This window comes from Neolamprologus multifasciatus, chromosome 16 (genome assembly GCF_963576455.1).
Source record: "Neolamprologus multifasciatus chromosome 16, fNeoMul1.2, whole genome shotgun sequence".
NCBI classification, from domain to species: Eukaryota; Metazoa; Chordata; class Actinopteri; order Cichliformes; family Cichlidae; genus Neolamprologus; species Neolamprologus multifasciatus.
Genome location: NC_140454.1, coordinates 5,006,479 through 5,030,915, shown reverse-complemented (window position 1 = coordinate 5,030,915; position 24,437 = coordinate 5,006,479). Strand labels below are relative to the sequence as shown.

Sequence of the window (24,437 nt, the reverse complement as noted above, 5' to 3'; positions counted from 1 at the left end):
TTCCTGTAAATATAAAACAGTTTCTAAAAAAGTTTCTGTTAATTCACAGAAATTATTATTATTGTTACTTTTTTAAACTTTGTTTTTTCCAAAAAAACCAAACAGAAAACTACAGAAATTTCTATAGTAGAAAAAAAGCTGGACATTCTGTGTCATTTGTTTTTCTATGAATTATTTACTTTGTGTAGTGTGAATGGCCATGAGAGGGTCTTTATGAGAAGGAAAAGCTGTAAAATCTGTGAAAATACAATTAAAAGTAAAAATATCTATGCCCTCCTTCATTCTTCCAAAGCCATCCAGTGGGCCGGATTAGGGCCTGTCCCGGGCCCATTCTGGCCCCCGGGCCTTCTGTTTGACACCCCTGCTCTAAAAAGACCACTGTGGTCCATGAGTTCTATTTTTTATGTTGTTTCATTTTCAATCGTAACCGCTCCGCTCTGTATGTAAAACCACGGGAACTCGATTCAGCCACCGAGTGAGTCATCGTCTCTTATAGGCGATCTGTGAGTCGTGTGTACAGCTGCTGTGTGTCTGGCGTGTGGGAGCAGACGCGGGGCGAGGAAGTCCGAAACCTGCAGCTGTCAGGAGCGCAGGATGGCCATGGATAAAGCCGAAAACCCGCCGCTGTAGGAGCGATCGGGCCCCCCCGGAGCCGAAAAACAGGCAGATAAAGTTTATACTCCCCCGCTGCTGCAGAGACCGAGTCGGCGGAGGGCTCACTCCGGTCCCTCCCTGTTAGAAGAAATGTGGCTAAACCCCGATGAAGTTCTGCTCAAAAATGTGCTGAAACTCTGGGTGACCGAGAGGAGCAACGACTTCTTCCTGCTGCAGAGGAGGAGAGGCCACGGCGAGTCCAACAGCAAGATCACAGGTAAACAATAAAACAGTCAGCTACTGGAGCAACAACACCAAACAAAGGGGAGGCCATGCTGCCAGCACAGGCACATACACAGGCACAGGTAAAAGCACTGGTGTGTGGCAGATAAAACAGGTACAAGCATGGACAACGAATGGCAACAGGCGGGGTCACAGGTAAACAACTGGGTGTCCAAAGTAGGGGTGTGTTCAGGACGGTTCTCTACAAAGAAAGATCAGTGCACACGTAGATCTGTTAAATCAAAGTTCAGCACATTCCTGGATTATAGCAGCCACGAGCAATCAGGAATGCCCCCGAGCTGCATACCTGTAACTCACACCTGCTCAAACTCTGCATCCTCTGAAGGGGACGTTAAACTACACCCACGAAACGTGCGGTTAACTCATGTTTACCACCAGACCACAAACGCATCCTTTTAAAACAGAGCACTTGTGTTACACTCGGACAAAGACAAATGCCTCACAAGACTCTCACAAATCACACGAACTGCGATCTGTGAGAGTCTTGTGCACGAACTTGTGAATCAGACTTAACCTGTCAAACGGTGAAAGGACAGAAAAGAAATTGGGGCAAACAAACAAACTGATTCTGATGTATGATTCTTTCTTACGTGATTTATTTTTTTTTTTATCTGAGCATTTGCTAAATATCTCTGCTATAAAACATAAAACACACGTTTGTTTCAGTGTTTGTCAGTATTGTACAGATCACAGTTGGATAACCCATTTCCTGCTATTCCTGGCGCAATATTCTTTGAATTCTTGTGGTGACAATAACCATAAACATCACAAGAGCATTGTTGGCTGTTTTTAAAATTTCTTTTTTTATTGGACTTGTGTTCTAACCTGTTATGAAAAATTCCCCAAACAAAAGCCAGCTGAATTTGAACTTTGACCTATCACTGTAATTTCCTGTAGGAAACAGGCTTTGTTATGCTGTGGTCTCCTATTGTGTTAGCTGTTACAGAGGTGGCATCATGCTGCCGTGACACTGTTGTCCTTTCTATTCTTTAGTGATTTTTCTATAAATTTCTGACCCCACACTTGTTGCAGCGGCTGCAACTCGGCCTGTTTTCTGCCTCCTCCGTCTAGTTTCCTCTGTGTGTGTTTTGCGTCTGTGTAACAGGCTTTGCAGGCGCACTTTTTCTTTTACATTAGTTGATGTTAATTACATTAAAGCGAGCATGTGCCTCATCCACTGTCTCCTTCTTACGATCTGTCTTCTTGCTTGTGAAGCTCTTCTCATAAAACGGAATAAGTGGGACTTCCTGGCTGGAGTTTACTTTGTGTTTGTTCCTGCTGTTCCCATAGAGAGAAGACAGGGGGTCAAAGGGTCAAGTCCTGCTCTCACGTCGTTTACCATTAACTAATTCAGGAACTGTAGAAAAAAGCCTGTAGAACTGTAGAAAAAAGTTGTCTGTTCAGTGGCTCAGATTAGATTTGCTTCATGTTTCCACCTATTAATTAAATAGAAAGCCGAGTTGTGCATGTGGTCTCAGGACTCAGCTGTACAAACGCACTCTTCTGCTCTTATCACCGGTGACTACACTCTTCCAGCTGGATTTCTGAGAAGGGCTGGGTAACATCTGCAGCTGATCAGCCCGTTCACATGTTTCTATTTCAAACTAATGCCTCTCTCGTGTTGTTTTTAGTGTTTCCTCATCCGATCAGCGAGCCTCAGTTCACCACTCCAGCCCGAGCACAAGAAAATGATGTCCCGTTTATTCATTTTGATGCATTCAAGAGCAGACAGAGATCTCGGCGTCATGGATGTGAAAGCAGACGTCTGTTTCGCTTTGCTGCGAGCCTCCTAAAGGTCGCCTGTAGTCATCATGTCTCCACAGCAGTATTCCCCTACAATGTGACCATTAGCAGAGAGAGGCAATGATTCACCGTGGCTCCATTTTATTTTCTGGAAGCTTCACCAGTGTAAACCCCGTCTGGGTTTGTGGTGACAGATGGATAGTTTTGTGTTGCCAGGCTGCCGGATTTGCAGCTTCAGGCAGGTCAAGTTTGAAGCTAAGATGTGGTTTACATTTGGCTGAAAGTCAAAGCTGTCTGCTGGAAAAGACTTATCTTTATGCTTCTACCCCCTCTTCTGCTGAGCGTTTCACCAACATGGGCTCTAAAGGGCTCACGAGCTGATGTGCGGCCTGAATTTGGTTATTATTAATCAATCAACATAAAAACAACATCATTTCTGAATGTTTCTCATGTCCATGAACTATACTGAACCTCTTATAAGCAAGCATGCGAGTTCCTTTTCTGTTCATGCAGTTTTGTTTTTGTGTCTGCGTGCGTGTACCAAACCAGAGAAGACACTGCTAAACACAGAGATAGAGATCTGGTTGCCCTCATCTTTTTCAGTCATAGCTTTGAAAAGCAGGGCTGCGCTCAGCTCGGGTGGGCTGATCTCACTGATAATGGCGTCTTTGAAAGATAAAAATTCTTTAATAGACTGAAGCAAAGCTGGGTTGTAAAACGTGAAAGTACCTTAAGGGGAAAAGTCCCAAACTTTGTCTTCTAATAAACATTTTAAAAGTATTAGAGAAAAGTTAGACTAAGGGGCTTTGGGGTACTATGAGCCAGACATATTGGATTTGTTGGCTGTGTTGACCTATTACAAATGAAATGCATCCATAGTTGCTGAAAGTGTCATTTTTAAGTGTCGACTGTCCTTAGTTGACTTTGGTTAAGTGCGCCTGCAGGTCTGCAGAGAGGATGTGGCTACACAGCTCTGTGCATATCTTATCACGATCAATACTTTGCATTAGTCACTGTATCCTGAGGTTTTGTGCGATTTCCATACGTGTTATTTTGGTTATAGTATTCTAAATGGGTTTGATAGCCATCAGTGTGGGTTGTTGACAATGTGAAACCTTAAGGAACCTATATTTTTTTTATTATATTTCAAACTCTTATGATGGGTGTAGTACTGCTCATGAAGCAATTTGAACTTAAAACCCAGTTTTTCATACAAACCAGGTTCTGTGAGTCTTTATTTTTATTGCGTTGTCATTATCTATTTTCAAATTGAAGAATGTGTGTAGCTACTCTCTAAGACCTCTGGAGTTCTCTTAGGTCATTTGCTATGTTTATAATGGCGATTAAGCTATCACTTTTTTATTTATCGTAATGATTTTATTGTTTTCTACTCGTTCAAAGCTGAAAGTTTGATGGACTTCTTGATTTCAAGTCAGAATATTGTCTGCCTCAGTGTGTGCTTTTTTGCACGGAGGAAATACAGAATAAAAGTGGCACCAAGAGTGTAGTTATTTGGAGAGCATGATGCAGATTAGCTATGGTTCAGGAAGATGAAAATCTGATGACAGTAGCCCTATTGAGACCCGATGAAAGCTTCAGGCAGGACGTGGAACCATGTGTGCCTGGTCTGTTTCTATTTGCCTGACGAGTCATTCAAATTTATGAGGGTTCGGGGCTCAATTTTAGCTTCAGGAACATCTGTGGAGTTGATTGCAACTGTGGAGATGCAGATTTCCTGCCGGATTTTGGTATTAAAACTGAACTGAGCAACTGTTTCAGTCGTCTGCTGAAGAGATGGGTGGATATTACATGCCTGATTACATTCGAAGTCCTTCTGTTTTTAAATGAGACTCATCAAAACCGTAATAAGGTTGGGTTCGACCTCTCTGCTGTGCTGGATGTGTCTTAAGTGGTAGTTTTTGCTGCTCTATTTGTCTCTTTATTGTGATTATGCCTTTGAGGGAAGCTAATCTGCATGCTGCCTGAAAAGTTTCCATTGGAACCAACTACGGTTTCCTCATCATCTGAGCCATATTTTATAATAGGCAAACACGTGTAGTGCTTCTCATAGACAACAGACATGATAGGCTTTATGATAACTAATCTAAAGCATACCAGCGGAATTAAAATCAACAAAATATTGGAGTTAAAAGCAGTACCAGAATTTAAAAATATGCAGTGCACGCAGTAATGTGCAAATGTTTTAAACCGTCCCTCATTTCTTCATATTTTTCTAGGAAAATGAGAAATGGGTGGAGTGATCATTGAAACTTGTACACATGGGAACACAGTATATAAGGCAAAAACAGAGTTTGTACAATTGCAACTCTTAGATAGACTTTCTTGAATTTTCTTTAAGTAGTCTTCAAAGCACTTCTGTAGACGTTGGCTGCCTTTTGTTCAGTTCTCTGCTTCAATAATGTTGAGGTCCAGACTGTGGGGAGGCCCATTGTGTGTTTTTCTGCACACTGCACTGTCAGTGTGTTCGGGATCATCGTCATGCTGAAAATGAAGCTTTTGGCAGTCAGTTTTTTTCCAGATGGATGCTTTCAAACTTTAAATTGTTTGTCACGTGTATACTAGGGCTGCCACAAACGATTATTTTGATAGTGGACTAGTCACCGATTATTTTTGCCATTAGTCAATCAGACCATGCATCCATTGGACGTAAAACGTACAGCTTATTGCACCAGCAGCATCTGCTCTTATATAACTATCATTAGCTTACAGCTTTAAGTGTTTAAGGTATGTGCTAACTAAAAATAAAGACAAGATGATAGTTTATTAAATTTTAATGAAGTTTGCAGATTGTTTCAGTGAAGTTTAATAAACTCCTTGCTATCTAAAATATAACAGGACACCGGAGTAAATTCTCCAGCATCTCACACTTCTGATAATCAGCTGTCTGCTTGATGTTTATTCAGCTGTGTAAAAACTATAACTTTAATCTCAGCCAAACTGATTTACTCAGGAACAAATAAAATACTAAAAAACAAACAATAACATTTTTAAGTTATCTAAGTGACTTGTATATCATGTTTGACCTGAGTAGCGAAAGACGGCAGTGGGTTTGAAAACAATTTGCCGGGAGTCCGCTGTTCTCAGCGGCTCTAGTGAGCCTAGCCCCCGGCTAGCTATCGAGCTAGTGGGTAACAGACGTCTCTGAAAACGTCGGAGCGCTTTTGAAAATATGTGGTGTCTTGATAAACTGAGCAGATATTTGAGGTTTACACAGCTACATTCTTGTCTGAAAATATGTTAAACATTTATTTTGTGACCCAGAAAGAATAATAATTGTAATATTAAAACTAACTAGCTGCCGCCATTGTTGACAACTGAGCTGGGCTGCGCTATGAATTCTGGGAAACATATAGGTCATTAGATGGCTTTTGAATGACTCGGTGCTAATACTGAACTGACAGAAGTTGGCCAAAAAAGATGAAAATGCTACATTTTCATCATTAATATTACCAATGTTAATGATTAATCAAGAAATAAAAAAATAAAACCCTTTTTAATTCTAAAATAAAACAAAAATATAAATTAAAGGAAAGGGGACGCAGTGAAATCATGCGTTGGAAAACCCTCAGTTAGGCTTATTGTGTATCCTGAAATTGGATACTCAAAAGTCCCTGCTATATGCAGTGAGTGTAATCCGAGATAAACACCAGAGATGTATAAAACTCACCAGTCTTGTCCTCTTGGTGTTGGAAACAGCCTCTCTGGGTGTTATCTCGCTATATTTTATGTCCACTGTCGGCTTCTTTGGGGTTCATTATGGCTGCAGCAGGTTGCAGTATTTTTGCTAAATAATTCAGAGATAAGAACAAAATATTAACACTCAAAACCAGGAAATGACTTTTCACACGGCAGAATTCCCACTGATTACTGATTGTCTGTGCTTTGCCATCTCTGCAGGGCTCCTGGTGGGGGCGCTTGACAATGTTCTGGACTCCACTGCCAGGGTCACTCCCTTTCGCATCCTCCTCCAAGTTCCCGGCTCCCAGGTCAGCTGGATCATTGCCAGTGGTGAGCTGAACCCTTTTTTTTAATGTTTTCATCTGTGTGCCTGTTGTGATCCTGCATACTCGGTTGCCTTACCTTGACTCATTTGACCGGCCGGAGATGTTAAATTCTCTCATTCTTTGCTTTCATCAGGAGCTGCCATAGAAGAGGTGAACAAGCACTGGGACTGGCTGCTCCACAACCTGCTTCACTCTCTGTCTGTGTTTGAGAACAAGGAGGATGTTGCCAGCTTCGTCAAAGGAAAAGTCAAGGTCTGTAATGTGCCAGCATAGTCATAAAAACGCAGAGAGGATGAGTTTTAGATTGAAAGATGTGATTTTTAAACGATGTGGTTGTGAGCCCATTTAAAAGTAGGCTGAAGTAACGACTCCAACTTTTGTCTTCTGCAGGGCCTTATCGCCGAGGAGGTTCAGGGACGCCAGGCGGCCCAGGAGGATGACCCGGGGAAGTTCAGGGAGGCGCTCCTGAAGTTTGAGGTTCACTTTGGCCTCCCCACGTCAGAGAAACTGGTGACGTACTACTCCTGCTGCTGCTGGAAGGGCCGGGTGCCTCGGCAGGGCTTTCTCTACCTCAGCATCAACCACATGGCCTTCTACTCCTTCCTGCTGGGGAAGGAAGGTCTGTACTCCAAAGTGAGAGCTCTCATTTTCAATCTAAAAGACTGCACTTGTTCATCAAATTGGTAATAACGGTACTCAGACTTTGGCATTTGGAGAAACTCACATTCTCTTTTAACAGCATTAGAAAAGCTTGCTGTGTAAACTATAGTGAGTGCGAGGTGGCTCTAAGCTCATACACTCAGTGGGATTTTATTCTCTTCTTCCTTCCCCCTTCAGTCAAGTTTGTGATTCCCTGGGCAGAGGTGACACGGTTGGAGCGGGTCTCCATCGCTTTAATGCCGGAGGCAATTCGGGTCACCACACGGCAGCGGCAAAGGGAGTTCTCCATGTTCTTGAACCTGGACGAGGCGTTCGGAGTCATAGGTCAGCTGGCTGACATTGCCCTGAGGCGGCTGCTGGACAGCAAAGGCCTAGAGCTGGACCGAGTGCTGCAGCAGCCCGCACGCATCACCAAAAGGTCAGTGCCGGTTCAGGTGTGTGCTAACAGTACAAACAGACAGTTTCTTAATGTGAGATTAAGCAACATTAGGAATAAAACAAAGTTATCCACAGAAAGAAGTACAAACCTTTGCTCACTTCACTCTAATCCTCCCAAAAAGTTAGCAAAGAACTCATGTTGAGTACCTGCTGCAAACGCTGTTGCTTTACTGCTTTTTTAGTCAGGTCCTTGTAGATCAGGGGTGGGGAACTCCAGGCCTCAAGGGCCGCTGTCCTGCAGGATTTAGATCTCACCCTGGGTCAACACACCTGAATCACACGATTAGTTCGTTACCAAGCCTCTGAGAACTTCAGAACATGTTGAAGAGGTCATTTAACCATTTGAATCAGCTGTGTTGGATCACAACACATCTAAAACCTGCATGATACCAGCCCTCGAGGCCTGGAATTGCCCACCCCTGTTGTAGATCCTTTCAGGCACGAGTCATTCAAAATATTGCAATTATGCTTCCCTCATAAGCCTTTGGTGAGTCAGCCTGAAACTCACTACTTCCCTTTTTACACACAGCAGTATTACTATGTAGATTGCTGCCTGTGCTAACCCACTGAGTCAGTGACTCAGTTACTCGCTTCACGCACAGTCTCACTGCTTTGCTAGTCCAGCATGAAGGCAGCTGAGCTCAAAGCATCACAGAGCCCACGCAGATCTGCTCAGTATGACGGAGCAAGCGGAATATTTAAGCTAACACAGCCTCCCTGACACACCTGCTCGGGGTGCTGCAGTATTAACAGTATTACTACAGAATAAGAAATAAGTAGGTTTTATAGGGTAAAAATAGTGGAATTAAAAACAAAAGTCTGCTTAGGCGTTTGGTTTTATTGTGTTCTCAGCCTCACAGAGCTGCCGTTTCACAGCACAAGTTCAGTATCACAGGAACAGTGTGACACAGCTCCACTCCTATAGCACTGCTCGTGCAGCGGTTTTTGTGGTGGGTGTGTGCATGTGTGTGTTTGTGTGCGTGCATGGCAGGGGGCATGTTCTTTTGTGTATCTGTGTTGTTGTGTTTTTTTGTAATGCAGGCATGCACTTTGTTTATTTTTCTAAAAAAAGAAAGAAAGAAACAAAACCCAAACAAACCTCAAAACCATTACAGGAAGTCAGGTTCAAAGCTTCATCTAAAAAAAAAAAAAAAAGTTTGTGCAATGCAGGCGCCCGACTGGATAACACACCACATCACAGTAGTTGCTTTATATGTGTGTGTCCATGCATGTGTTTGAAGAAGAGGAGGAAGGAATAGAGCTTGCCGGATAAAGAAAGTACAGAGGGTCCAGAACGGGCAGGATGATGAATAGCAAAAGAGGAACTGAACGTGTGGTGATGAGACTGAAATCACAAGTGGCAGATGAAGGCAGCCAAATTCACATAGAGAAAAATAAATGGGACTTCCCATGGACGTTAGTATTAACATACTTCTTTGCTGGGATCCTCTCTTCCTCATTCATAGCCCACTCATAAAAACATCTGCAGTAATTCAGTTTCTATTCTATTTTGACTCTTTCTATATATATTATGAGAGGTCACATAAATCTGCACGCCAGTCGCCGTGCTGTGTTTCACATTTGACTAATGCACATGTCGCAGGATGCGAGAAGTAAGCATCTAAACATCCAAATAACCGGGCAGAACGTTAAAAATGATGCTCGCGCTTTAAACAAATGTAGTGTAAAGTGAAAGGATTGTGTTGTAGCATATATACAGACAACGAACAGTTATTGTCTGTTGCATTTTAGTTGTGCTGGGGGAGCTTCTTTTTCAGATGGGAAATAAAAACATTTGGGTCAAAATAGAGGACAAAGAGCTGTGTTTAAAATTGAATTGATCTCCTCAGGGCACAAGCAGCCTGTCTCTTGGCAGTTTAGAGGTTGGAGGCAGAAACTCACTTCAAATCTGTTTTGCATCTTCAAGAATAAAGCCTGCGTTTCTGCGAGAGGAGTTAAAAAGCAAAAATAGATTTCTTGCTTTTGCAAAAGGGTGACCAGACATCCCTGAAATACAACACAAGCGCTCTCACCGCAGCTCTGAGGTCGGTTTGTTTTACCGACCAGATGGAGGTGCTTGTCGCTGAAGCGTGGAAGTGTAAGACGACTCTCAACCTGCTTCACACCAACATCTTTAACGTGGAAGAGCACAGTCGAATTTGAATTTCGGATTTTCTTTAATCCACACAGAGTCAAAAGTACACCGACAGCCTCTAATATGTACATACTGAAGGTTCTACAATGTCTTTTAACTTCACAAGGCTGAAGCCTATTAATTTCTCATTGGTGAAGTCACGATTGACTACAACTGGTAGTTTCTCCTTGCTGACATAAAAAGAATTTGTTTAACGGTAATATTTGGATTGACCATTACTCAAAAGACTCAATAAAGATCTGTCAAGGAAAACTGTAGATTTACATAAGCTGTGGAGGTCTCTTGGAGCCATTTCTAAATAACTTCCAAGATCATGAGTTCAAACAACTGTATTTAAGTATAAGCTATTCAGATGTGTGACCACTTTGAAGAGGTTTGGAAATTGGTTAGGATGCTCAGGGACAACCCAAGAAACACTAAGGCTCAAGCCTACCATGAGTTGGAGGTGGAATACTAATGTCACTATCCACAGTCCAGCGAATCAGACCACGGCAAGTTTTACATCGCAGTGGACTGAGAGACCAAGTAAGAAGCTCCTCGTCGAAAATCAAGCTATTCAAGCTTGACCGAAACTTGCAGCCGCCCACATGGACAAGCCGAATGCCTTCTGGGGAAAGTTTTGTGGTCAAATGAGACAAAGATTGAGGTATTTGGCCACAGAAAATGTGTTTGTACCACCACACGTGGAGCATGGTGGTGGTAGCATCATTCACTGGGGCTGTTGTTGCTGCCCGTGGTCCTTGTGCACAAGGTGGATAGAATAATGCAGAAGGAGGACTTCCTCCCAATCATTTAACTTCCACAGCTAGACGGTTGAAACTTGGACACAGTTTAGTGTTGAAGTATGACAGTGATACCTAACATGCATCAAAACTGGTTTTTGAACTGATGCAGTGGGCTAACGTTAATTTTGATGCTTCGGGAATGGGTTTCCTGGCCTGTCCAGTCCTTCTACTCTGCAAAAAGAACAGTTCAAAGAGTCAAAGGAGCTTGCAAAGAAAAGCGTCTGGACTTCTTTAAGTTGCTTGAAGACAAAAACTGGTTCACCCGAAAGACAAAACGCCAAAACACAGACTTAACAATGTGGTGTATGCTGTACAGTGCAGCGAGGAATGCCCAGACCTCTACATTGGAGAGACCAAACAGCCACTTCACAAGCGCATGGCACAACACAGAAGAGCCACCTCCACAGGACAAGACTCAGCTGTCCAGCTGCATCTTAAGGATAAAGGACACTCTTTCGAGGATGCCAATGTTCACATTTTGGACAGAGAGGACAGATGGTTTGAAAGAGGAGTGAAAGAAGCCATCTATGTCCACTGTGAGCGACCATCTTTGAACAGAGGCGGTGGTTTACGACACCAACTCTCTGCCATCTATAATCCAGTTTTGAGATCACTTCCCAGTCGCCTTAACGCCCACTCACATCCTGGGCCATCTGACCTCAGGAAATCACATGATAAGGTGGGGCCAGGTTTCACAATGAACTCACCCGAAACTCTGGCTGATTGGGACCCACACCCAGTTCCACACCTTGGCTCAGGCGATTAGAGGATCATCAGGGGGTCCTTTTGTCCCTCTGTGGGGGGAAACTCCCACCAGGTTTATATCTGGGACTCTCCACCATTTGACCTTAGAACTGAAGAAGCTTCTCGGATGAGAGGTGAAACGTCTTCAAGTAACTTAAAGAAGTCCAGACGCTTTTCTTTGCAAGCTCCTTTGACTACGATGACCTGGATGACTGAGAACCTTCACAGACAACAGTTCAAAGAAATCACTAAAATTACAACCACATTCATGATGAGTATATTTAAAATTCTGGCCTCAACTGTTCTGTTATATTTATTTACAGAGCCTTAAGTGATGTGATTTGTCATGTCTGTCATTGATAAATGCAGCTTAAATAGAAAACATGAAGAGCATTTGCACTGGGAAAGGATAAACGGTGAGGAAACAAGGCCGCTTCTCTTGTCTTGGAAAATTATAGGGTGGGATTTAAAGCTCTGCAATAAACTCTGCCGAGCAGCACTTAAGTGTTCTATTCTTGCACTGCAGTCGATTATCACGCAGATAGCAAGGCCGCGCTACAGCTCCTCTTTGTCTTCGTTTAACGTGACGTTGACACAGTCGTGCATCATTGAGCTTAGCGCAGCGCGTTTGTTCAGTGTTGAGCGTCACTGTTGCTGTTGCCGTTCACTGGCACAGCTTCTGTACTCCATTTAAACTTAATATACAAGTTTAAGGCCTTTAAGGACCAGAGCTTTATTCTGTAGAGATTTATCTGTTTGCCAGAAATGTGAAGATTTGATTTCTCAGCCAGAATAAGTACTGTTTATATTTCCCTGTGTGTAGTTTTTAGTGAAAGTGAATGAGACGTAAATATATTTTGTCCTTTTGGACCCGTTTCCTCACTGACTGAAGTTTTTGTAATGTCATTTGCTTTTGCTTTCACCCACCTGTCTCAAACTGCCTCATTGTCTGACTCTCCCTCTAACGATCTCCCCCTCCCAGGATCCTAGAGGAGCAGGCTATTAGGGAATATGTTCTGGCTCTGTTTCGACTCCCACGGAGTGAAAACCTCCATGAGGTGGCCTCCTGTTCAGTTTGGACACCACACGCCCGCTGCCACACAGCCGGGACTCTCTACACCACCGACAGTTATCTGTGTTTCTCCAGCCGAGAGGAAGGCAACCTCATCCTGCTCATACCCCTCTCAGAGGTACAGTAGTCGCCATTTAGCACATTATTAGAGCTATTACATACTTCCCTCCCTGACATTTATAACTGCGGCCTGCAGATGGCTCTCATAAAGTCCAAAAGTTCAAGTTAAATCTTTAAGTGTCTCATAAAACAATAAACATAATGGACAGCAATCCAGGTTAAAATGCATTGTAAATGCAGCCATGTGGCTAATTAAAAGACTGCAGGTGTCTACAGGAAGTGACAGAACGCCCAAAAACCTTTGGTCCCATGTCATGTGATACAGTTAGTCGTGACCAGTGTTGGGACTAACGCGTTATTAAGTAACGCGTTACAGTAACTACGTTATTTTTGTGGTAACGAGCACGGTAACTAGTTATTATGCCAAAATCAGGAACGCGTTAGTCGTTACTGGGATTTAGATAGGGTCGTTACTCGTTACTTCGTGTGGTGGCTATCGCGGAGCTTCCACAGATTCAGTAACGTTAGCAAGTGGTGGAGGCAGCAGGTGGATGAGGGAAAGGGGACGCAGAAGGAAAAGAGACCCAAGGCGGCCGCCGGTCCGAGTGTGAACTGAACTTCAGGTAAGAAGTTATGACCTGCAGGCTATCTGGGTCAGATATAAACCAAGTTTAGGTGGAGTTTATTTTCGTTATTCTGACTTTTTCCGTACTGCGTACTAGCTAGCATGACGGAGTTTCTATACAGCTGGGTGGGTGCTATGAAGTTAATGATGTTGAACTTTATTTTGTTCATAAGTTATTAGAGTTGCCAACCGTCCCGTCTGGTATTAAGAGAAAATATTACGCGTTTTGAGGTGAAAAGGAACAGTTTGTCCCGTAATTCAGCTACAATGAAAAAGACACAAAGCTGTTATTCTGTGTCTTTGCTGCACAGCTGCCTCTTCTTCTTTCATTCTCCCCCCTCCCTCTCCCGTTTCTACTTCAATCATGAAAACTGATCAGTGATCAGCTGATCGGCTCTCTTGTTTGTTTATCGGTCACTTTGCGCCAGAAAGAGGAAACCAGCCGATGTCGCCTTAAACAACAGCAGCACGTTTAAGCTTGATCAGGTGTTGTTAGAATTTATTTAATATTAATTTCTAGTATCAGCTGATGTTTGCTGGAGCCACAGCTGCAAAAAAGCTGCTGGTCATGATATCGGTTTGGTTATCTGGTGAGAGGGAAACATGAAACCAGGAGATGTCCTTACTGAATCATCAGAGCTGAACAGGTGATGGAGAAACAGGTTTACCTTTTAGGTGACATGAATGAGTTGAAGGGAAGTTATGAACTGTTTCTGAGAGACAAATAACACCAGGATCCTTTTTTTTTATGTAGCTGACAGCTGGTAACTGTGCAGGGGCGGGTCTAGCAAAGTTTTTGCCAGGGGGGCCAGGTAGGGCATTAACAGGGAGAGGTGGGCACAAAGAAATACTTTTCTTTCTTATTCTCATTTAAAATGTCTAGCTTTTAAAAAATAATTATCTGAATCTTACAACAAACGATTGATAGATTGATGCATATATACCATCAAGACAGTGTACATCACTGTCACAACAGCGTTTGTTTTCATTCAAAGGCTTTATGATTTTTCCTATAATGGTGGGCTAGTCAAAATGCCCGGGTCAATTTTCTGTCCCAGTCCAGCCCTGTATGCAGCTCATCTGCAGTCTGGTGTTACCTACATCTTCCTATTCAGAAGGCAGAATTTCTGAGTTCTGAGTACAATCAAAGCACCGCGACTGCAGTTTTTGTGTTGGATGTAAAAGGCCCACATGACGCTGTGACGTAGGCTAGAATCATGGCAGCAGTCAATGACGGTCCAGGCGTGGGATTTCTCTCGTGGAAATATGCACATTATCTTTTCCTTTCTATTGGTAGGTGGCACAGTGCACTTGTGGCAAGTAAGCAAGCTAGAAGACTGGCAAAGTTATGGAAGCAACACATTAACAAGAGAATTCTGAGTAAAACCAAAGTTACTTTCCCTAGTAACTAGTTACTTTGAAAGTAACGAGTAACTTGAAGTAACTGAGTTACTTTTGATAGAAGTAACTAGTAATGTAACTAAGTTACTATTTTAAAGTAACTTACCCAACACTGGTCGTGACTACCTGAACATAAATGCAATTGTTAATGAAAAGTCTGGCTTCATCTTTGCTGTCCCTATAAGACGGCTTTCACAGGGAGTCTTTGTTTATTCTGTCTGCTGTGGTTAACCGGCAACATGTGGACTGATTTCATGTGGTTGATCACGTGGCGCCCTGAAGAAGGAAATGAAAACACACTGTATACACTTTGTCAGCTCTGTCAGGAATGTAAAGGAAGTGGTTTTAGTAGCACTTGTCTCTTTGACACAAATTAACAGCCAGATTGCAAACTGTAAAAAAAGACATGAAGGTGAAAAAGACAAGAAAAAGTCATTTTGGGGGAATTCAGTCTTTTAGATCAATTCAATTCAATTCAATTTTATTTATATAGCGCCAAATCACAACAAAAGTCGCCTCAAGGCGCTTCATAGATACAGAGAAAAACCCAACAATCATATGACCCCCTATGAGCAGCACTTTGGCGACAGTGGGAAGGAAAAACTCCCTTTTAACAGGAAGAAACCTCCGGCAGAACCAGGCTCAGGGAGGGACGGGGCCATCTGCTGTGATTGGTTGGGGTGAGAGAAGGAAGACAGGATAAAGACATGCTGTGGAAGAGAGACAGAGATTAATAACAGATATGATTCAACACAGAGAGGTCTGTTAATACATAGTGAGTGAGAAAGGTGACTGGAAAGGAAAAACTCAATGCATCATGGGAATCCCCCGGCAGCCTACGTCTATTGCAGCATAACTAAGGGAGGATTCAGGGTCACCTGGTCCAGCCCTAACTATATGCTTTAGCAAAAAGGAAAGTTTGAAGCCTAATCTTGAAAGTAGAGATAGTGTCTGTCTCCTGAATCCAAACTGGAAGCTGGTTCCACAGAAGAGGGGCCTGAAAACTGAAGGCTCTGCCTCCCATTCTACTTTTAAATACTCTAGGAACAACAAGTAGGCCTGCAGAGCGAGAGCGAAGTGCTCTAATAGGGTGATATGGTACTACAAGGTCATTAAGATAAGATGGGGCCTGATTATTTAAGACCTTGTATGTGAGGAGCAGGATTTTGAATTCAATTCTGGATTTAACAGGAAGCCAATGAAGGGAAGCCAAAACAGGAGAAATATGCTCTCTCTTTCTAGTCCCTGTCAGGACTCTTGCTGCAGCATTTTGGATTAACTGAAGGCTTTTCAGTGAGTTTTTTGGACATCCTGATAATAATGAATTGCAGTAGTCTAGCCTGGAAGTAATAAATGCATGAACTAGTTTTTCAGCGTCACTCTGAGACAGGATATTTCTAATTTTAGAGATGTTGCACAAATGGAAGAACGCAGTCTTACATATTTGTTTAATATGTGCGTTGAAGGACATATCCTGGTCAAAAATGACTCCAAGGTTCCTCACAGTGTTACTGGAGGCCAAGGTAATGCCATCCAGAGTAAGAATCTGGTTAGATACCATATTTCTAAGCTTTTCAGCGCCGAGTACAATGACCTCAGTTTTATCTGAGTTAAGAAGCAGAAAGTTAGCGGCCATCCAAGTCTTTATGTCTTTAAAGATCCTAGTTTGTAATAAAGTCTTTGAGTTCACTGTGAAAAGAAGAGAGTATCAGCCGGTGGTTCAATCTGTTCGGTCATTCATACTTTCTAATCCTCTGTTTCCTGTGTTTTCTATTGAAGCATTGTCTTTCACAAGCCTAATCTACCTCTCTGCTCCTCCTGATTCTGCGTACTTCGTACGTGGCTGCAGTGTTGTTAGTAATTTCAGCCTCTTGGATTCCCACTTTTGAAGATGTTTCTCTTCTTTCGATTCCAGCTTGAGCAGCAGTTTTTGCACAAAGAACAACTGTGCGTGTGTTATGATGCGTTACCACTTCTTTTGGCCATTTTTGTCAACAGGTTTTGTCCATAGAGAAAGCAGACAGCACCAGCGCGCTGCCCAACCCTGTCATAGTGAGTATTCGGACTAAAAAGGCCTTCCAGCTGATTGAGCTGAACGACAGAGACGAGCTGGTTGAGAACATGAACTCCAGACTTCGAGCGCTGCAGTGGAAACGGTCCATGTTCCGCAGCAGGAAAGAGGGCAAGAGGAGCGTGGTGAGTGGGACGTTTAATTGGGTGGGACCCGCCATTTATACGGATAATAGAAAATGAAACAATGCAACAACACAACAGAAAGAACTAGTCAGTAATGTTCAATACACGGGGTTGTTACCAAAATCATAAAGACAAACGGTTGCTAGAAGCACTTTATGATGTTCTCTCTAATCAAAGTTAAAATGCCATATGTGGAACTGGAAACACTTCCTGTATGACGGCTAAGGGAAGTACTGCAAGCACTGTTCAGCTCTAATTTCAAAGGGATCCAGTCATAGAAATATTGTTTGTAATTACTGACGTTTCTTTTGTTCCTCACATTTTCCACAGAGCTCCCCAACACCTTACTACACCTTCTATTATGACACTGGCTACTCTGATGAAGAAGAGATAGAGGAGCATGTCCTGCGCAACACTGTCAACAGTGAAGCTCTCATGACGGCCTTCCACCAAAACCAACCAGGAACCAACGGCAACAAGGTGGGAGGAGTCTGAGACACTGTTCATCTAAACCTGTAATTTAATATATAAATAACCAATCGAATGAATTCAGAGTCACTTCAGATCTGATTTAAAAGGCTCGTCTCTCCCTAAGAGTTAGAAAATAACAATATCCATCAGCTGAATGTAGTAAGTCAGGATCAGGAAATGTGTGTGTTTGTGTCAGAGCACGGATCAGGTGAAGGAGCGGCTGTGGGAGGATCATTTCTCTGAGTTCGGACGTGGCGTCCACATGTTTCGCACAGAGAAGATCCAAAAGCTTGTGGCCATGGGGATACCAGAGTCACTGCGAGGGGAGCTGTGGATGATATTTTCAGGTATATAAATATATATGTGTATACAGTTGTGGTCATAAGTTTACATAGCCTGGAAGAATTTATGCTTTTTTGTTTGTTTTGTCCATTTTTCAGAAATAATAATAATACAAAAACGTTACTTTCACTCACGGTCAGTAGTTGGGTTAAATCATTTATCCACAGCTGTGTTTTCCCTTTTTAAATCATAAAGATAACAGAGACTACTAAAAGACCCTGATCAAAAGTTTACATATCCTGGAAGTTAGGATAGGACCACACAGATGGCATCAATGTCACTGAGTTACTGTACAGAGAACAGGAAGAGGAGGCATTTTGTATGGACAGCTAAAATAAAGTACCTCATCCATAACTACCACAAAAGACTTCAAACTGTCATCAATGTTAAAGGAGGCAAAACACTATAAGAGCTATTTCAAATATCTTAATAACAAACCGCTGCACACGGTCTGTGCTGCACAAGTGAAGCATCGTGTTGGTTCAAGGAGGCCACGCAGTCTTCTGATTCCCATCAACACGTCAAATTAGCAGAATTAATTAGGCTGCTTTAGCCTGCACGCAATTGTGGCACATCTGCAAAACTGGAACATATTTCCTACACGCTATATGAAAATTGGGGTGTGTATGCATATACATACCCCAATGTTTCAATTTTTCCATCCATCCATCTTCCTCCGCTTTATCCGAGGCCGGGTCGCGGGGGCAGCAGCCTAAGCAAAGAGGCCCAGACCTCCCTCTCCCCAGCCACCTCCTCCAGCTTATCCGGGGGAACACAAAGGCGTTCCCAGGCCAGCCGAGAGATATAATCTCTCCAGCGTGTCCTGGGTCTGCCCCGGGGCCTCCTCCCGGTGGGACCTGCCTGGAACACCTCACCCAGGAGGCGCCCAGGAGGCATCCTTGTCAGATGCCCAAACCACCTCAGCTGGCTCCTTTCAATATGGAGGAGCAGCGGCTCTACTCTGAGCCCCTCCCGGATGGCCGAACTTCTCACCCTATCTCTAAGGGAGAGGCCAGCCACCCTGTTTCCACTGTTTCAATTTTTGTATTGAAAATTATGCAGTTTAATGTGTCATTGTACTCTGAAATGAAAGCAATTGGAGTTAAAAAAGAAATTATGGAATTAATTTATTGACCAAAATGTATTCGAAACGTTTGACTCATCAAAGTCGCCACCTTTGGCAGATATAACTGCTGAACACACCCGTGGCGTTCTTTCTACGACAGGAATATTGTTCAGAAAGTTCTTTCCATATCTGTCGCACATGTTCTCATTAATGTGCGGCACTTGTAGGTTGCTTTGCTTCCTCTCTTGTGTCCAGTTCATCCCAAACCAGCTCGATGGGGTTTAAGTCTGGAGACGGTGCTGTCTGCACACTTTTTACCAGAGGTAATTCTGGCCTAGCTTGGACTCATGTTTTGGGTCATTATCTTGCTGTGGGATGAACCCCTGCCCAACTAGGCTCATACCAGAGGGCATTGCATGGCGCTGCAGAACGCTGTGGTTGCTGTGGTTAATTATGAGTGATACACTGATGTATCTGCTGAGTAAAAACCCAGATGTGGTAGGCCAGCACACACAAAACAAGAAGACACACTTTGAGATTAAATCTAAGTCTCGCTGTGGTCCTGGCCCCAGCAGGCAATGAATCACTGTAAGGGTCCCCACAAGTATGGAATTACAGGTGTGTGTGTGTGTCTGTGTTTAAACCCAACTTGGGCTTCACATCCTCTTCTCTGCATCTGTTGTTCCTCAGGCAATGGCACTCTTTCAGTCAGTCAGATTTTATTTTGGCGTGTGGTCCGTTCCTCTGCTCAGTCTCACTTCCTTTTATCCAAACATAGTTCCCGTGTGCCGCAAAGAATAACTAAAAATGAAACCGATCGAAGGTAAAAGGCACAGGTGTGCAGAATAATTTTAACCTGGGATTTTTCTTATATATATATATATATATATATATATATATATATCTCGTTGGGGAACAAAACGGGTTAGCAGGTCATTCTCCGTTCTCTAATTCCTGTGTGCTTTGTGCAGATGCATCCTCTGACCTAGGGTCCCATGAGGGCTACTACACCAGCTTGGTGCAGAAATCAATGGGCCATAACAACTTGGCCACAGAGGAGATCGAACGGGACCTGCACCGCTCACTGCCAGACCATCCCGCTTTCCAAAACCCAACGGGCATTGCTGCACTCAGGCGCGTCCTCACTGCGTATGCTCACCGCAACCCAAAGATCGGATACTGTCAGGTAAAGGCGTTTAAGCAGCAGCATTAGTCATTTTTGTAATGGTGGCACTTATAGTGTAATACTAGAACCACTCATGTGATTCAAGTGTTCATCCTGACTTTAAGATGCATGTGTGAATTTTGCTTTCTCTCTCACTAGTCTATGAACATCCTGGCATCGGTGCTGCTGCTGTATGCTAAAGAGGAAGAAGCCTTCTGGCTGCTGGTGGCCGTGTGTGAAAGAATGCTGCCCGACTACTTCAATCGCAGGGTCATAGGTAAAGAGCCCAGAAGCTTTATTTGCTTGCAGCCACGCTTTTAAAAAAAGCACATAAGTGGTTACTGTGTTGCTGCTGTTGCTGTGGTGCATGTACCGTTTCTGAGGCAGGCTTTCAGAATAAGCGTTATTTCCTGTGTTTGTAAAGGTGTTTATTTTTGCCCTGCGTGTTGCATTTGTAGCAATTTCCTTTTCCTTTTAATGTCCACATGTTTGTGGGCGTCACTTATTTTTGAAAGAACAGTGATTGTGGTCTGAGACTCTGTAGAAGCATAGATTCACAACATTACTTTTAAAAAAAATTCAAGTAAACTGTTTCCACGTTTCAAAAGAGGCAAAAAATCCCCACAAAAAAAACATTGATATATTTATTCTGGCAACAACCTGCCTCTAGTTAAAACACAGAAACCACATTAACATTACCTGTCTTTACAGAACAAAGCAGCTATTTAGCAAAGAGAAGTAAAGCCTTACTGACTGAATAGCATGTTTATGCTGCCATCTAGTGGTCAGAATGATGAAAAAGCCATATATTAAGGAAAAATGGGCATCAAACAGGTCAGACTTGTGTGAATCATAACACGTCTTGAAAATATTTAACTTGGAGAAAAATCTGGACAGGCCTACATCCAAGGTTGTTCTTTGCCACCCCAACACTGTCTGACTCCACCGCCCTCTCCTGCAGGCGCTCAGGTGGACCAGTCGGTGTTCGAGGAGCTCATCAGGGAGCGTCTGCCAGAGCTGGCTGAACAGATTCCAGACCTTTCCACGCTCTCCTCTGTGTCCCTGTCTTGGTTCCTCACCCTGTTCCTGAGCGTCCTGCCGTTCCACAGCGCCGTCTGCGTGGTCGACTGCTTCTTCTTCCACGGAATCAAAGCCATCCTCCAGCTTGGTCTGGCCGTGCTGGAGGCCAATGCTGCGGAGCTTTCGTCCAGCACAGATGACGGGCAGGCGCTTATGATTCTCACAGGGTAGGTTTGCAGCTCAAAGCATTGTGCAACTGATTGACATGAATGCTTTCTTATATTACTTTGTGCTTTTGTCTACATCGTATGGTTTATAATTGTATGTGCACGGGTGGAATTTAACACCTCGTTGGTTTTCCTGTGATTCCCAGTTTTCTGGACCAGGTTGGAAATGTAGAGTGCCCCGGTTTTCCGTCCTCCTCGCCTGCTGCAGAGGAAACTAGCTGCAGTGTCGCTAAGAGGCACACGAACATCACTGACCTCATCAATGACTCCTATATCGTAAGAGATGCCCATTTTTTGCCTGATAGTTTGTGCACATTGTGCACCAGCTCCTTTACTTGTTTTCTTTCGCTTCCTTTTGTTAGATAAGTGAGCTTTTCACCTCTGGCTTATTCAACTACATTTCACTCTACTGACCTTCTTCATAATCCTCATTTAGTCATCACAGTTCACGAGATATCTTTCATGCTGTGCTCTCTGACCTCAGAAATTCGGAGACCTGACAGTGCGGCAGATTGAGCAGCTCCGCTGTCGGCACAGAATCCAGGTGCTCCAGGCACACGAAGACACCACCAAAGAAAATGCGGTGAGAAGACCGACACAGAATCTCAAACATCTTTAAAGCTGCTCAAACAGTATTACACATACCCAGCTCTCAGCTGTTTAATTCAATTCAATTCAATTTTATTTATATAGCGCCAAATCACAACAAAAGTCGCCTCAAGGCGCTTCATAGATACAGAGAAAAGCCCAACAATCATATGACCCCCTATGAGCAAGCACTTTGGCGACAGTGGGAAGGAAAAACTCCCTTTTAACAGGAAGAAACCTCCGGCAGAACCAGGCTCAGGGAGGGGCGGGGCCATCTGCTGCGACCGGTTGGGGTGAGAGAAGGAATATGGTTTATAATGCTCCCTTTGTTTTATGCGCCTTTACAGTTGAGACTGGTGTCGCCAGATGTTTCCATCCCTGCAGAGAAGTTGGCCGACATCTACGATCTCTTCAAGGTTATTTTCCGTCCTTGCTGACAGACTAATTGACGTGTGAAAGAGACCTTAAGTCATTTTGTTTTCCTCTGTCCTCCTCCTCCCTGCAGACGGAGCACTTCATCACTCTGTACTGGGGTGACAGCAGCGCGGCGGCGGCGGCAGAGGCAGCAGCGTGGCACTACTGCGACTCGAATCGCTCCTTTATAGAACGGCAGTATCGGCTGGACCGACCTCAGTTTAAAAGCCTGTACGGGCTGCTGGTGCCGTGGCCCGATGTCTCCAACCAGCACACCGACACGCTGGCCAACCGCACCTTCACCCTCCTGGACCAGGACTGCGACAACCTGGTCACCTTTAGAGACTTTGCCAGCTGGCTGGGTAGGTAGAGGGAGGACAGGCGGGGAAATGGAAAATGCATAAAGCTTCACTTTGCTCTGTCTCCTCATGTTTTTTGTTTTTCTTCCAGACACGCTGTACTTTGGGGAGCTGAATGAGAAAATAAGGCTGCTTTACTGCCTTCACATCCCTCCAGGTTATTCATTATGTGAATACGATGACGAGTTATTGAGCTCTACTCTCATGTCGGCGATTTATTGATTCCTTTTGCGTTTGTTCGCATCTGCAGCTCTGACAGAAACTGAAGATGACCCCTCGGTTATGAAGAGCCCCCTGCTGTCCACAAACAGACCTCTCTATGTTAATCTGCCCCCTCGTCAGTGTAAACACGCTCCCTCGTCACGTTATTGCACTTATCAGGGGGATTTACTTGTGAGGCTGAAGAACTCTCTCTCTCTTGTTGTTTTAGGTGATGACGGTGAAGTGACAGATTACCAGGATCAGCTGAAGCAGATGCTCCAGGATCTGGCCACAGAGAAGGAGAAAGATGTGGAGAAGCCTCTGCCTCTCATGAACCAGGTATAGGAGTCGCATGCTCTCACAGTTTTGATTTTTTTTTTTTTAGATGTATGAAAAAAGTCAGATTTCTGACAAAAAGTCAAGACAAAAATCTGTATTCTGCGTTAAATAATCAGACAAACATGCAGAAGTTTGTTAATTCACTCTCTTTGTTCCTTCTTGCGCAGTCGGAGTTCATCCAGTTCTGTAAAACGCTCTACAGCATGTTCCACGGCGACCCGGAGGAGAACGAGCTCTTCCAGGCTATCGCCACAGTCACCAGTCTCGTGCTGCAGATCGGCGAGGTCGGCCATCGCGGTAAAATTGCCGGATCAGAGGCCACCAGCCAGGAGGGCTCGACGGCGGCGGGCGGGGTCGACGCCCGCAGAGGCAGCAGGAGTTCGGCGACAGATGACAACGAGTGGACGGTGAGCTACGCTCAGATCCTGGCCTCGCTGCTCACGGAGCAGGCGCTGGTGAACTTCTTCGAGAAGCCTCTGGATTTGTCGGCCAAGATCACACAAGCCAAGGAGAGTCAGTATCAGCAGCGGGCGGGTTTGCTCACTCTGCAGCGAGCGAGCAGCTGACTCGTGAACAGCAGGCTGCGAGCTGCAGCAGTGTCGCGTGACGCTGAAGAGCCTTAATGTAACCTGTGATATTTATCGTGCTGCCGGGTTTCTTTCTAAGCCCTCAAACTGCTCTGACCTCTGACTGAGGACAGAAAGATGTTTTCTGTGAACATTTTTGAGAAGAAAAATGTTTCGGCCAATTCCAGTGGTTGACTCACTGGATCTGGGCATAAGATTTTTCATTTAGTCCATTTTGGGCCTTGGGAAACTTTACTTATTACCTTCGTGTGTCACCAAAAGGATGCCTGCAGCTCAGCTGTGTTTCAGTCCAATGATTTGTCACCACTTTGTTGTGTTTTAAAGTGTTTACTGGCTGTGAAGATAACGCTCCACGCTTCGTCTCACTCACTTTCTCATCAGAAATCTGCCTTATTTAAGTTTTACCTGTAAACCTTGCGATCAATGATTCAGCATTAAGGACAAATCTAGCATACGGATAGTGTGTTTTTCTTAAATGACTAATTTTATTACTTCTATTTCTTTAATATTAAATGTTTTCAAACACACGCTCTCTGATTAAAGATATTTTTGAAAGCTTTTTCAGAATACTGGAAAAATAAATCAGCGTTTAATGAAAGCAGGAAAAAAGATGACGCATTTTAAATAAAAATGTTTGGGGGAAAATCATTTCTGTTTTCACTTCTTATTAAGCAAAATTAGACTGGCAGCAGCAGGATTCACATCATTGTTCAGCCTCAGACTTTATTTTTTTAATGTTTTCATTTTCGGGAGATTATTGGTTCACTGCCGTGCTTTGCCTTTCAACCAATAGTGCTGGAATTTTTATAATTACAAAAATGTTTATCAGCCCATAAAAATAAAAAAGTTTTCTTTGA

At 43.7% G+C, this 24,437-nt stretch overlaps 1 protein-coding gene across 2 annotated transcripts; it reads left to right on the top strand.

Annotated features, from left to right (window-relative positions):
- Positions 1 to 385: 385 nt before the first annotated feature.
- On the top strand, positions 386 to 24,437 carry tbc1d8 (TBC1 domain family member 8). Of its 2 annotated transcripts, XM_085135959.1 has the most exons (20): positions 389 to 871; positions 6,559 to 6,669; positions 6,799 to 6,917; positions 7,056 to 7,284; positions 7,503 to 7,743; positions 12,430 to 12,637; positions 16,604 to 16,801; positions 17,132 to 17,281; positions 17,469 to 17,619; positions 19,652 to 19,866; positions 20,005 to 20,122; positions 20,807 to 21,092; positions 21,239 to 21,368; positions 21,577 to 21,675; positions 22,028 to 22,096; positions 22,186 to 22,456; positions 22,545 to 22,610; positions 22,704 to 22,790; positions 22,884 to 22,993; positions 23,161 to 24,437. In XM_085135959.1, the coding sequence occupies exons 1-20, from the start codon at positions 745 to 747 to the stop codon at positions 23,557 to 23,559; spliced, it is 3,384 nt and encodes a 1,127-aa protein (XP_084992085.1). In that variant the 5' UTR covers positions 389 to 744; the 3' UTR covers positions 23,560 to 24,437. The 2 variants fall into 2 exon arrangements, with proteins under 2 accessions (XP_084992084.1, XP_084992085.1); XM_085135958.1 differs by having other exon boundaries at positions 386 to 871; positions 22,704 to 22,993.

Excerpts from the sequence above, each read along its gene's own strand:
- tbc1d8 (XM_085135958.1), top strand. The coding sequence starts at position 745 with ATGTGGCTAAACCCCGATGAAGTTCTGCTCAAAAATGTGCTGAAACTC. Across the intron at positions 12,638-16,603 it reads TGCTCATACCCCTCTCAGAG|GTTTTGTCCATAGAGAAAGC; the intron begins GTACAGTAGTCG and ends TTTTGTCAACAG. Across the intron at positions 21,093-21,238 it reads GCGCTTATGATTCTCACAGG|TTTTCTGGACCAGGTTGGAA; the intron begins GTAGGTTTGCAG and ends TGTGATTCCCAG.